Source organism: Clinocottus analis, unplaced genomic scaffold (genome assembly GCF_023055335.1).
Source record: "Clinocottus analis isolate CAN_PGR_092001 unplaced genomic scaffold, fCliAna1.0.p SCAF_14, whole genome shotgun sequence".
Taxonomy (NCBI): domain Eukaryota; kingdom Metazoa; phylum Chordata; class Actinopteri; order Perciformes; family Cottidae; genus Clinocottus; species Clinocottus analis.
Window position 1 is genome coordinate 18595572 of NW_027175865.1, and position 15449 is coordinate 18611020.

The 15449-nt window shown below is 41.6% G+C and overlaps 1 protein-coding gene across 1 annotated transcript in view; it reads right to left on the reverse strand.

Annotated features, from left to right (window-relative positions):
* The window catches only part of thsd7aa (thrombospondin, type I, domain containing 7Aa), a 131391-nt gene extending 119242 nt beyond the window's left edge, over nucleotides 1-12149 (reverse strand). The window contains exon 1 of the mRNA XM_068575737.1: nucleotides 11752-12149. Coding sequence (XP_068431838.1) covers nucleotides 11752-11905 — 154 coding nt within the window. The 5' untranslated portion in view covers nucleotides 11906-12149. The remainder of the gene's footprint in view (nucleotides 1-11751) is intronic.
* Nucleotides 12150-15449: the final 3300 nt, after the last annotated feature.

The window sequence follows — 15449 nt, forward strand, 5'->3', positions numbered from 1 at the left end:
ACCGCTGGTAGAGTGGAGAGGCCACTTTGTTTCAGCGACCAGAGAAGTTTACACAAGCAAACTGATCTCAACAGTTACAGAAGACAGACAGATGACTTCTGTTTCAGCGTGTTTGTAATAAAAAAAAAAGAAAAGGCTTTTGGCTGATCATGTGTGCAGTGCTTGTCTCTCTAGTTGTTAGGTTTGTTTGTTCTGGGCTGCCGTAGAAAGATGGCGATACAACATGGCTTGTGTCTTGATGGGAACTTTTGGCAAATGAGGCATCAAGAATATCCTAAAAGAATTTCATGGAAATCAAAGCAAATGTTTTTTGTCTTTTAAGGGACAGTTAAAGGTGTTAAGGTGGGATGGGTAGTCTTTATTGACACAATATAGTAAATAACAAAATGCTAACATATTTCCTCTCACTGTGTGACGGGTTGGCTAGATCTTTTCTTTTTTTTTTAATTAAATAAATACATTTTGGATTCCCTGTCCATGAAAATGGAATATTTTGTAATGTACTTTACGCATAAAAATCATTATCAGTTTGCCTTACTTACTTTTTCTGTGCATGTTTGTGCTCCATCTTATTTGGCTTGATACACAGTTGTGACTACCAGAGGTGAATCTCTGCTTGTGTCAGCTCTTTGGCTATTCATAACACATCCCATAAAACTAAAATAGTGCTCGTATCAGCGTTGTACCAGTAATGTGTCCAAGTCGATGGCCCGCAACTGCATGACACCATCATCAAAGCCATTACATCATGTGGCTGAGTCCCATTACCACTGAATAAGACTCTGTGGCTTTCCCCCATCAACTCAAATGAAATGATATTAGACACTTTTCTGCACACAAGAGGTGACAATGGAAACTTCAGGCCTGTACACTCTTCTGGGTGCTGGATATAGAAAGTGTATAACTTTGACACCTTGAGACCGTATCTCCCATTAAGTAACAACACCTAATTTAGGAACTAACAAACAATGGTAGTCATGGGCTCATAGTCTGAATAAATCTGCAGCCATTTAATATTAAAAAATGAAGTGGAAAACACCTCAATTATCCAAAAACATCTGTGTAAATTGGCTATGCTTTTGTTTTACATGATTTAAATTGTTCTTTCCTAACATGATGGTCTACTCTCTGTTTTCAATTTGACACTTAAATCAAATAGCTAATGTGACACAAAAAGAGATCAATTGTGATGGCTATTTGACATGATTCACATTAAATTACTTATGTATATTGAATAGCTCATAATACATATTAGATTTGGTTGGATGAATATTAATGATGAGTTCAATTAGACAAAAAGGCAGATATTTGATTCCAATCTTAAATTTACTTAACCAACATAAAAACAGAAAATGACAGTTTGAATTCACATGATTTAGATGCCCTAAATTCAGGGTGCACAAGAAGGCCCCATTGTAACTACACAAGCAGAATAAACGGGTGAATGAACAGCTATGCTCACAAATTTCCTTGCACAGTCAATTTATAAATTAAGAAAAAAATATTTACCAGGGAAACAGAGAAAAACATCTCTATGCTTGTGGTGATGAATACAAAATATGTATTTGCCCTGCATTTGTTTACTCCTGACAGAAGCGCTCAAACAAAGGTATACTTGCTCTTGTGGCCAAATAGGTCAATAACACTCATCTTCAATATGTACTGGGTGCAGAAAACTGGAGCACAGTCATTATTTTGTAAACTACCACATTAATATTTTGGCAAACAGTATAGGTCATGCCATGGATCTTTAATGAGATACAATTTAATTAAATGAATAATATTGCCATTAACTCTGAACTTGTTGTCGTATACATTTGACTATCACATTTTGAATAACATTGTAGTATAACTGTATGGATGCCTTGTTAAAAAATATTGGTAAAAGCACATAAATATGCTGTTTACATTTCTTATGTTGCAAATTCAAAAACTGCACTACAGAAATGTACCACTGTTTTAGTTGTGTTTGTTAGGTTTTTCTTCTGTTACAAGTGAGCTACTACTGAATTGCATTGTGCATGTGATCCTTTACTCCTTGGATTCTGAGATAAGATTTAGCTGAAGGTAAGTGCTGAATAGAGGATGGCATGGAAAGGATGAAGCAGGCTGATGAAAAGCTCATTATGCTGCTTAGGCCAATCCCACGGCACGGTTCCCAGTGCAAATCAAGGCGCATCGGGAGCATGAATAAGTCAGAGGGAAAGGGTTTATCTGAGAGCAGGAAGACATCACTGATCACTGTAATGGGGTTAGTTGGACTGCCATTGTTCTGGACCATTGGCTGCCCCAACACAGAACAAGTTCATTGGCATTCAACCATCGTGTCCATCAGCACATGCTCCACACACCTCCATTCATATCTCTTTATTGTCATGTTTAGGTCTGCCATCCTAATTAACAAATCTTGCCCCGGTTGCAAAACTAGATGGATTTAAATAACATTTGGGAGTTATCATTCATGTTCGCCACTGGGCGTCTATTCACTGATCTCATTGTGTCTTTTTCAGCCACAGTGGGCAGGTGTTTTTAGTGATAAAGCTCTAAAACCCCACTCCAGCTGCACTTTGTGTTTCTCAAGAAAGCTAGCATAGCATGGGGTTTGTAATTGAGTCCCTGATCGCATAATTAAAGAGAATCTATGGATTACTCATTCAACCAACAACTCACATGTCATTTGGTGTCAGCAAGGCGTAAGAGTAAAGATGTTGATCTATCTGTCCATCCAACACTTTGGTTCAAAGCAAGATATTGTCTCCAGATAACTTTGAGATTTATTGCGTATGCTCAGGGTACCTTCAGGATTACCCCTAATTGCCCCAATAATCAGGCCAAAATGTACCCATGACCAATTTGTTCTTTGACAAGGTATCCCAAAAATTGATTCCAGAGACTCCAGTGACTGAATATCAAGGAAATAGATGGCCAAATTGTACCTGATGAAATTACTTGTAGGAAATTCAGTTCCGACCATTACTCTGGCCAGATTAACATGAAATGTGCTGTGTACAGTCATTATCCCAAGAGGATGATCCCTAAAGATGTTCTTGATCCACCTTAAATTTCCCCTTAGGCGACAATTAGTCCCAAATGTATTATTTGCTATATCTTACCCCTTAAATGCCGACTTGCTAATCCTAGCGAAGTATCGGCCGGCTTTGATTTGGATCAGACAACTATGTGCCTCTGCTCCAGACTCACATGCAATCATTTCAGATCTTCTCTGTTTCCCGGCTGATTCTGCGGATTTGGACCTAGGCATGGTTGAACTGACTATACCAACCTGGAGCGAGCATTTGCGGAGTATGTTAGCACTTCATTAACCAGTGTTAGCATGGTTATACACCAGCTACTGAAAGTACGCTAAATGAATAAACATGCTGCTTTTGCTTTTGAGAGATTGTAGCAGTGAATAAACACCCACTCGGCTTTACAGGAACAGTGTTGTTCATTTTATTGTCTTCTGTTAGGATTGTCAGGTGGTGTTGTGGTTCCACTGTGAATCTGTAGGCTATAGCTTCTATCTTTATCTTTTCAGTCGATATTATCTCTTATAACTGTTTGAAATCCTGGATTTATCCTTTAAATGCAGATTGTAGACCCTTCTCTCTGCTGCTCTCTGAAATCATTAATGGAGCTGAGTGCAGTTAGCGCTAGTGTGGGCAGCATGGTAGCTCTCACAGTTTAACGGAGTAGCAGTCTGGTGTAAGGCTGAACGCGGGATAAATTTACCCATGACCATTACGATCCATAACAAAGTTATTAAAAACGAATGGCCACATTTTAAATACATTTGCAATTGATAACAGAGCATGGCTCCTATTATTTTACTTCCTGACTGTTTAATTAGTTCCATCAATACGACCAATACTTCCCATCATACTCCCCAGAGGAGGAATCCTGTTCATTTGAATCTTCAATTTTTAAATTTTTACCCCACACCGTGAAAAACTCCAATTATAGCCATTCTTTAACGTTAACGTAGACTCTGGTATTCGTCCTACTTAACACTTTCATACTGTGGATGTAATGAACACTGCGGCCTCTAGGGCGGCCAGCCTCTCTTAAGACATTTAATTGTGTTAATATCTTTTCAGTGCCCGCCCCATACATCTGTAAGCCCATTTATCAGTCAAGGCGGAGTGTGTTTTTCGTCTGCATTGGCCTCTTGTCAGTTAAGGTACAAGGTGGCAGTCATGCAGTGGAGTCGCACCCGGATCGAACAAACCCCGCTCCCATGTAATTACTCAGCCTCCCCGTGTCCACTGCCTGCAGGTGGGATACTGACAGCAACACTCCTCCCCCACTGTCAACCCCCTCACTAAGAGTAATGAGGCACACAGCACACACATGCACACACTGCCCATCCCTGTGTGGATGTGAATGCTGTTGCTGTAGCTATTTGTGTGGGTGAGAAATAAAAGAAATAGCATAATGTGGAAAGGAGGAGGGTGCGAGACAAAATACCATGTCATTCAGCTTTTGTGAGCGCGGTGAGATGCTGAACTACCTGATTATAAATTATTATTTTACTTGTCAAGTAAAAAAAAAGCAGGAATACGAGAGTGTTAATGTTAATGGGGATTACAGGGATGATTAGAGACAGCAGACGGCTGAGATAATGACAAAGACACAGCACAGAGTTCAGTAGAGTGGTGGTGTGTACGTGCACCTGTGTGTGCGAGTGTGAGATACACACACTCTCCTCCTCCACCTGTGATGGCTTGCCAGGCAGAATCGAACAGCTGGATGCAGCTTCTTCAAGCCCACACAGAATAATGGCTGCAATTTGGCACTTGATGAATCCCAGGGAAAACAAAAATAATTTCCCCCCGCCTCCATTATGTCTTGATAGCACTCCTCCAGCTCCGTCTGCACAGGCCAATCTCACACTCAAGTGTCTGTTCAACACAAAAAAACGCCTTTTAATCACTTGTGAACATCCATATGTTTTCCTTGAAAGCGGTTCTCAACATCAAAATTACAACAAAAAAGAAAAGAGATTTTCATCCCACATGCTGCTGCGTACATCAAAGTTCCATCAGAAGAGTCTGACATTTTAGGAAACACGATTGTTTGCTACCACAATGGAATTATAAGATTAGATTTCACAACGAGTTGTACGACATTATCTGAAGTGGAAAGCAAGTCACTGATCTGAGACTCGTGGTTTTTAATAAAAGTTAGAAAAATGACAACCTCATGGTAAGGATCACTGTATGTACAGTAACAATTATTCTCTCAATCAAGCAGTCAATTATTTTATTGATTCAATGTTTGGTCTATAAAATGTCAGAAAATGCTCATCACTGTTTCCCAAATCCCAAGATGACATCCTCAAAAGTCTTTTTTTGTCTACTACTCAAATATATTCAGTTTATTGTCAGTGAGGAGTAAAGAATCAATAAAATATTTACATTCATGAAGTTGGAATCAGAGAACTTTGACAATTATTTCTCTAAAACATTCAAACAAATGAATTGATAATCAAAATTGTTGCCAACTAATTGATTAGTTGTTGCAGCTCTACAGCATTATGTTGCAACAACATGAGATATTTGTCATGGAAGAAGTGCCTGCTACATGTGAAGTTGTAAACGTAGTGGCTAGATGGACACAATAGAGCCGGTACGAGGGGAACACTTTTCAGATAAACGTCTTTTAAAAGGTAACTTTACAGACAGAATCTATTTTTATTGTGATCATCAACATGTGTGTTTTTATCAAGATCTGCTGTTATAAATGTGAAACGACTTGGTATAAGTTCATTTTGAACGAATGTCGGGCATTGTTACTTTTGTCAGTTGTTACCAAAGTGAAACACTTGATTTGTGCAGATTATTCTTGTTTTTATTAAACATGTCTGACAATGCCCCTTGTTATTATGTAATGGCAAACAAAAGATGTCCTTTATCGCAATACAAACTATGAAGATTCAGTTCACTTCATTGATAAATGGCAATGACTCCTGACATTTAAACCTCACTCTTATTCTACTATGATGCACTCTGACATGGAAACCTCCAGGAAGTGTAAAACGATGACAGGGAATGAAAAGACAAAGACGCATAATACAATAAACACAACTTGTCATTCAGGAAAATGACCCTTTGAGTGAAGTTTCTCTCTGAGATGTAAAACAGCTTTCTGACAGTATGACAAGTATTCACACCATTGTTTGACTTGCGCTTGGAGCAATTCACTGCTTTACTTTTGTGCTGGCTTTCTATCGGGTAAAAAGTCAAATAACGAACGTAATTATTGGAAAACGAGAAAGCCTCCTAAAAATGAAACAAGGAAAGTCAGCTCCTCAAGATGGTACTGAAATACAACTCAAGACAATTTAAGTACGAAGACAAATATAAGTGATAATTGTGATCTTCAAAACCGAAGCAAGAAGCAATAATATATTTTCAAAGTCTGCAGAGTTAGTTGAAATTATCTTTGTGTTTGTCAGTGCGACTCATATTACACTGTTCCGCTAAAATTATTAGTATGCTACGCTAATATTATTAGTATGCTATGCTAATATTATTAGTATGCTACGCTAATATTATTAGTATTATGCTCTTTGGATACTAGATTCTAGTGCGGGTTGTGTAACAGTGATGTCCAGAGAACAGGGTTGGGCGGGTTCGGCTAAGCTAACTAATAAAGATCACAGGTTAGGACGGGCAGGTAAAAAGATTGCTTTCCGAGTTAATAATAACTGAGAAGTTTTATTCATAAAGAAAGTTGATTCAACAAAATAAAGACTAATGTATTTATTCTGATGAATTGCTTTAATCAAACTGATACTGTGTGATGTCATAAACGACAGGCATTCAAGGAATCATTGAAAACTCAAATTGAAGGTTAGAATTTAAAAAGCCCTAAAAAATGTTAATCAGTTCAGCTTTAAATATTCACATTGTGCACCCTGAGTATCGATATCACTGTCACCTTTAAAAACCTAAATCAGTCGACCTCCACTTCACCAGGAGCTTATTATATTTACTGCTGTAAATGGCTGAATTAAGCACTTGACACTTGATCTGCAGACGCTGCCGTATTTCACCCTTCACAACGCCTTCTTTTCACTGTTGATACCCTCTCGAGACACCTCTCAGCCCTGAGGTTAAAGGTCACTTTGAGAAAGGGAGAGGGTGGTGACGGTGCGTTGGGGCAGGGGGGATGCTATGAGGACATCGGAGGAAGAACAAAGAGTGGCTCATGTGACTAGAGGTGAAGCCTCTTCTTTCTTTTGTGTGCCACATGGACATGAGCATCTGCGGCAGAGCGCCTGAACAGAGCCGCACGCTGCACGAGGACAATGCAGAGACACTGTGCTGTTCTGTGTGAGAGCTTTAAACAGGCCTAAAGAGCCTCCATTCATTCACGCTTTCTGAAGCTGACTGGGTCTTCACAGGGAAACTGCCCCACTAATTACCATCAGTCGTTGCTCCAGCTTGTTCGGCTGTGCAAAGACGTTTGTTGTCCTGCACTGTACCAAGAAGTGTCACGGCTTGTGGTGTTTGCTGCTGGCGGTGATGGGTCCAGGATTTCAGTGACAAGATCAAGAATGAAAGTGTTCACGACATAACCTGTGATTTCTCAGCCTTTGAATCCAAAAATAATTCTTGACAACATGCATTGCAGCTTGACTGGAGCGGTCCACAATGAGCCACTAACATGACTCATGGCTTTGGTTTTGAGGTTCAAATTGTCCTTGAATGTCTTCAGTTTTGAAGACAAATTCATCTGTAATGCAATCGATTGCATTTCTGCAATCAATGGGATGCAATAGTGCAAGCGAGGCAGGGAAACCAAGCTCAATGCAAATTCTGTCATTATTTCATTGCAATGACCAACTCAACGGAACATATCCAGCCTGCTGATGTGCTTGTTTCATCTGCACACGGAAGATGTGAAGCTGCCTTTGGAAATTCATTCCCTGTGCTGTTTAAAGTGGATTTAAAAGAAATCTCTTTGCAATACAATAACAGTAAACACAGCAGATTAAAGTTGAAGCATGAACTTGATCTGTAAACTGTGATTGTAGAGTGAGAGTGCACAACAGATTATTTCACTCAAATAGGTTATAGCTCAGGGGTTTGTTTGTGAATGGCCGAGCTGCTCGTGTTTCGACGTTCAGCGTCTCCGTGTCCACGTATTAGTGAGATGTGTTTCGTCATCGCTCTGTGATGTTCTGGCTAAATATACTTATCAGTATTCCAGTTTCACATGTGATCTTTATTTTACACGTTTAATTGTTTTTCCAATGTTTGGGCTGTGCACCATGACACTCAACCAGCACCGGGCACCGCCGGCGTGTTGGCGTCCGGGTTGCAAGATGTGATGTGACAAGGAGCAATCCACCAGCCCATCTACCTCAGCCGCCACCTGCTGCCCGCTAAGACACGAGGCAATGCACATCACTTCAGCATCCGCTCATCGTGTTTGCTCATCAAGTATCCACCCTTTCTATCAGCAGTGACAACTGCCATTCTGCAGCACATCCTTCAAAGTATTTTGTACTAACTCATCAGCGATGAAAAGGGTGAAAAATATGGTTCATGTTTATGATAACATAAGTGACTGCACACTGACTTTCATTTCAACTGCAAACACAATATTTACTATTACACCAGATGTGCAAGTGTCAAAAACAGACACAATCTTCCTGCAAGGAACTGAAGGAGCATTAAGTGACTGTGGCTCTTTGGTGAGCAGCGTCGTCTTTCAATCAGAGATTCGGGGTTCGATCCCCCGGCTCCACTAGTCCATCTCAATGTGTCGTTGTGCAAGACACTCAACCTCAAATTGCCCCCTGTTCCTGCAGTATGTTAACAATAGTTAGTCCTGATGGGCAGGTGGCACCTTCCATGGTAGCCCCTCCCACCAGTGTGTGAATGGGTGAATGAAGTAGTGTGAAGGACCTTTGAGTGGTCAGAAGTCTAGAATGGAGATGTACTGTTCACTTTGGTTTAAAAATTGGGGACATTTCCAACACAAATGACTACACAACCGAAAAACCTATCTTATGCTGTAAAATGGACATTAAAAATGAAAAATGCATGGCCTGATACAAAATAAAAGGAGTTAGTTCCACCGTGATTATATGTCAATAGGCCAATTACTTGCTCTGTGCACATCTTAAATCTGTGCAAAGTACTAAAGTATGAAGGAGAAAGATGAAGCTTAGAGTTGCTACTGAAACATACTCAGAGATTACTGACTTAGGATGCACTAAACTGTATTTATCCATTAAATGAAAAATTCAACCAACAAAGATGCTATATTCTCCACTCTCACTGACAGTGAGACACAACCCAAGAGATCAAGCTGCACTCTCCTCTCAGAGAGGAACATGAATCTAATCCTCCAACCTTCTGTGCTCCAAACACAGAGACAATACCAGCAGGTCCGCTGCCAAAAGACATTACACACAGTGCCAGATTACACATCGCCACAAAATCCCATACATGTAGGTAGTGTAGAGGATTAATGTTACACACATGACTTATTGTTTGTTTCATTTAACATGTATGTCCTGGTTCGCCGTGGTAGTAGTCCACAGGGCAGGATTGAATGGATTAAATACTAATATTTCCTTCAAGCGTTTAGTGAAACCGCACTCTTTCCCTTGGCACTTCCACACATACTGCTAGGAACAGCAGTCCCATGAGAATCCAACCCCCGCTTTACTCCCTAGAGTAACCTATTCGAAGCCACTGGGCTAATTCCAGGCACCCATCTATCTATACAAGGGTTGTAGGTTAAGCCAATTCTTCACTGCAAACCTCTATATATAACACTCTCCTCAACAGCTCCTTTTCTAAGGAGTCAACAGACATCCTCTTTGCTGCTGCTCCTCCCCCAGACAAGAGGTGCTGATGTGGAGTAAAAAGCCCTGTGCGTTGCTGTGCTGAGCACGTGGGGAAGGATTGGGGCTCCAGGAATATCACATCAAAGACAAGAACACACAAACGTTCAAACATGGATCATCTCAGCATCGGTCAGCTAGCGACGCACTAAGCCAAGAGCAGACACACAAACACGTCCATACCGTATGTAGGTTAACTTTGTCTGGCCAATCTGCTCTGGTTTCTCTCCCCATAATCTCCTCCTGCCTTAACACGGTGGGAGGTACAGCACATAATACCAGAGGATTTCCATTCCTTTACAGAGTATGAGCAATGAAGCTGGTAAACAACAATAATGTCCAGAGGACAGCAATTCATAATTTCAGGACAACCACAGTAAAGAGACTTTGACCTATTTTAATTTTCATAAAACATTTTGACTCAGGTGCCTGCGCCAAATTGATTATGAATGTAGGTTTGCACACTAAATACTTTCTAAAGCCAACAAGCTCTTGGTGTCCCTCTGTTTACTAATGCTGGACAATTAGACAGAAGCATCAATTGTCAGAAACACACACACACACACACACACACACACACACACACATACACACACAGGTATTTCTCCTGTCAAAATACAGCATGAACATTATCCACATTTAAATGACTTCTTTTTTGTTCCAACTTTGCACAAATAGGTACCCAGTTAAAGACAAACAAGGATTTCTCTTTGTGGACAAGAAGCATGGTAATTACGTCATGCATATACTGGATATTACAAACAGAGTATTAACCAGTATGGATTACATTTTTGACTCCACCCAAAGTCCCATTGATCGCATCCCGGGCTGAGCTGTATTGTCAGGACTATATCCATTGATCAGCTCCCACTGGTGGGGGACTTGCAGAATCCCAGTGAAACCAGTACATTGATCTGGCCAAACAGAGCGAGATTAGACAGAAGTGAAAGAAAACATTGATCTCTAGCTGCATCCAAAGGGCATCCCTGTCCCCATGGGTTCACCCGTGCTCCCGTCCCTCCTCCCACTCCTTCCTTCTGCTCGCTGGGCATCAGCATTGTGTCCTTCTGACCATGTGCTGCTCTCTCACAGTGAATGAGGCACCACCCAAAACACCAGCAGCGTGGAGCCTCGTATTGAACTGCTCCGCTGCCCATGCTGCAAAGCCGCTGCCTTCAAAACAAGCTTGAACTCATCAACATCCTCTTCTGGGTAACTTTTGCACCAATCAAACATCTGCACCCGCGCTAAAATACTGCTGTGTGTACAACGCAGTGTACAGCATGCTCGTATTCCCCCTCTCAGGAAAGACCATGCAGCTACAGCACACACAGCATTTCTCATCAATTGCAGTATGTCAAGCTGTGATAAATGAGTCAATAGCAGCGCAGGGCAGCCGAGGAGTCCCAGCTGCCTCAGTCCAGGACGGGGGAGCGCAGCCGAAAAAGACAGCCAGCACATGCTTGCACCTTTAACCCTGCAGTCTGGGGGCAAAGAGACGTTCACCTCAGGGACTGCAGTAAATATGTTACCACACTATACAGTAGCAAGATGGCTCCAATGCATCAACCTCTGCCACGTGTATGTCTGCAGAACAAGAGGTGCCAGAAATAAACTTTTGCTTTAAATGAAGATTCCGTTCATTTACAGGAACGTTTGATGACATCATAAAAAGTAAAGACTACAATCCAATGCAAATAAAGAATACCAGAACTATAAAGAAGAATACTTTGAGCAAGTTCACCAGCTTTCCTGCACCCTGCTATACACTACACAAGCATTTATTGCAAGCATAGTATTGGATGGGATATTCATACAGCAACTCAGCCTTTCCAGGACCCCCTCCGCACCTCAGCTGTTGAAATAGTAAAGAGGGTGAACCGTACCTGTTTGCCAGATGTACATGGGTTTAGTTTCCACTGCGGTTTGTGCATCCATCTCCCAGATGGAGAGGAAGAGCAGCGCTATCCTCCAGAGAGAGGGGAGCTGTGCCTCTCTTGAGACCCCCAGCATCCCCACAGCTCTGCTGGCCAGCCCCATAGCCACCGCACGGCAAGTACTGTAGCTCCCAATGCCGTCAAGGGGGAAAAACCAAGCCTGGCCCAAGGTAGGGAGCTACACTGAAGTGTGTGTGCTTTCTGCTTCTGCTTTGTCCACACCAGTGCGTCCAAGAAGAAGTAATCCCAGGCAAACAGAGATGAGGTCTGCGCTCGCTCTCCTCTTCCGTTCTCTTTCTCTCTTGGATCCTTAATGAGCGAGAACAGAGTCTGGCAGTAATAAAACAGGGAACAATAGATCCCTAAGCCCAGCCTGCTGCTGCTGCTGCTGTATGCCGGGTTGATGCAGCGCCACCCTCTCCCTCTCTCTCTCTCTTTTACACACACATGCACACACGCCCGCCCCCTCTCTACCCTCTCTACCCCCCCCTCCCCTCCCTCTCACTCGTCTCTCATCCCTTTTTCAAAGGGCTCAGTGAAGCTGTTCTGCACTCCAATGGAAGTAGGCAGCTGGATCTGGCAGGTGGAGGTGTGTTTGTTGGTCAAATGGACAACACAAATGGCTTCAAATAGTCTTAAAAGGTCTACTTATCATAACATATTGTCGTTGCTAGGAAGTGAAAAATGGAAACTTGCTCAGTGGTGGAAAAAGTATTCAGATTGTTTACTGAAGTTTAATGTACTAATACTGTGAAAATACTCCACTGCAGGTACGAGTATGCCAGAAGTATTATGAACAAAAAGTAAATTGGATATGACGTCCAATGGAGTTGTGTGTCATAGAATCACCTACAGCTGGTTAGCAATCATGTGAAGCACCAAGCTAATCTAACTCATCATTATGTCATCTTCTTGCGATCGTCAATGTGGTAACGTGGTACGAGCAAAGCACTCTCCTTGTTCTGTTGCTAGAGCTGCACTCACCAAATGCAGCTCCTCTCCTGTCCAATCGCCTTCCAGCATCAGTCAAGGGGCCGATACGCTCTCCACACCTAAGAGTAGGCGTCAGACTATCCTCTTCGATGACACTTATAGCTGGCTCAGGGTTATAGTTAGGGCTGCTCAGGGTTATAGTTAGGGCTGCTCAGGGTTATAGTTAGGGCTGCTCAGGGTTATAGTTAGGACTGGCTCAGGGTTATGGTTAAGGCTAGCTCAGGTTTATAGTTAAGGCTAGCTCAGGTTTATAGTTAGAGCTAGCTCAGGTTTATAGTTAGGGCTGGCTCAGGTTCATGTTTAGGGCTAGACTAGACTAGTCCTAGATATATTGCTGTAGGCCTAGACTGCCGAGGGACTTCCTAGGATATACTGAGCTCCTTTCTCCTTCTGTATGAATTAATTAATGCATGATACTAACTTCTTCCCCCAGAGTGTTTATAATATGGACTGGTATATCTGAGGCAAGATGTGTGATATTGGGCTTCTATAAATAGAATGGAAACTGAAATGCTGGCTGCAAGATCCAACAGAATTTGCATTGTTGGAGTGAAACGTCGCCACAAAAGTAATATTTCTGTACACGGTAGGATTCACTTCAAAACTGAAGCGCAGGATGGATGGATTGCAAGGGTCCGTAACTAAACTTTAATCTTGGATTTTGTAACCTTTTCAATGGTTATGTTGTTTTATCTATTTTTTTCTGCCTGCTGTTTCAGCCATAAAGTAGGCTACTATGACATTGTTCTAGCAGACGCCTCAGTCAAACAAATTAATCTTCCTCATGTTCTATCATATGAAGTAAAGACCAGATTTTCCTGCGTATGTATTTTTAATTATTGCAAAATCAATATTCCTACTAGAAATTGCCCTAAATAAGTATTTTTACGATTTACGTTCCAACCCTCACCTATAGTCACGAACTCTGGGTCGTGACCGAAAGAACGAGGTCGCAGATACAAGCGGCCGAAATGACCCTCCATAGGGTGGCCGGGCTCAGCCTTAGAGATAGGGTAAGGAGCTCGGACATCAGGAGGGAGCTTGGAGTCGAGCCGCTACTCCTTCGTATTGAAAGGAGTCAGCTGCGGTGGTTCGGGCATCTAATCCGGATGCCTCCTGGACGCCTCCCATTAGAGGTTTTCCAGGCACGTCCAACTGGGAAGAGGCCCCGGGGAAGACCCAGGACACGCTGGAGGGATTATATCTCCCGGCTGGCCTGGGAACGTCTCGGGGTCCCCCAGAACGAGCTGGAAAATGTTGCGGGTGAGAGGGAAGCCTGGGTCGGTCTGCTGGGTGTGCTGCAACCGCGACCCGACCTCGGATAAGCGGCGGAAAATGGATGGATGGATGGAAGTATTTTTAACAACACAACTTTCTCCCACACACTGGAGCACTCGCTTGACTGTTCCAATGTGTGCTTTTTTCCATGGCAGGATTGATAATCTAGCTTCCTTCTTCGTCTAAAAGCACAAATTAACCATTTTTACCGAATCAACTCAAAATTCTAACGCTCAGTAAGTATCTGAGCACACAGCAAAAACTGGTGATGGTGCATGTGCGCATAATGATAGTGAAGATTTTGCTACTTCATGCAGCCAATACACAAAGGATAGGATATCACAGTATGAAAGTTGAGACTGCGCAGATCCAACAATATCTTCTTGTCTCTCCACGACCAAAACTCACTGAACCAGCAGCAGAAGAAGAGAAAAAAACAAATTGTTATTTAATTTAAAATTGTATAGTTAAAGTTTAAACTTTTAAATTTCAGCAGCAAAACGGTCTATCTGGTGGCTGGATTGTAGTACTACACTCATCCTACAGGCATCGTCCTTTCATACATGGTTATAGTTTGCAATAAATGCGATGCAATGTAAATAAATCTGTTTAAAAAAACTAAACAAATAACAATAAAAGTCAAATTAAAAAAAGTTAATAAAAGTCAAAACTATACGACATTTTATGAAATGAGTGTTGCAGAGTGTTGCGAAACCCTTTTTTTTCTAGATTAACATGTGTTTCCTAAACCTTTAAGTTTTCTGCCCAGCAACTACATATGTATATTGTCATATAGCTAACCCTGGTACAGCTAAGAAGCTGTGCATTATCCTGCCAAATACATTAAATAATTCAATAAATAATACAGAAATACATACATACATTAGAAAGGGTTCATCCTCAATCTATTTTATATGCCATCTGGCTAGCACATGTTTTATATGAGCGTGCATCGCTTCCCATTTAGACATAAATCTGTTCCTATTTGATGTATTGATGTGGGCTTAGAGTATCTCAAAACATGAATAAATAAAACACAAATCATTCTCATGGTTTTATAAGCCCAGTTCCAGTTTGTTTTGTTGTTATTTGTTTTGCAGCTGTTTATTCTGTAAAGAAAATGTTTGAGGTCAGAGGAAGTTGTCTTTTGAGCAGTGGTGGTTCTGCAGTGAACAGATGACATTCTATTGATTTCACAGCTGCACAGGAGGTTGAGGTGGAGATCAGGGGACGAGGTTCTCTGACATGCTCTGTCCTTATTGTGTGTATCCCTGATTGTGTACTCTAAATATTATTAACTAGAAAGAGCATTTTCTGCGGAAAATGCGTTGGAATGCAAAAAGCTGAAACTTATAGCTGAAATATTTGAAAAAAAA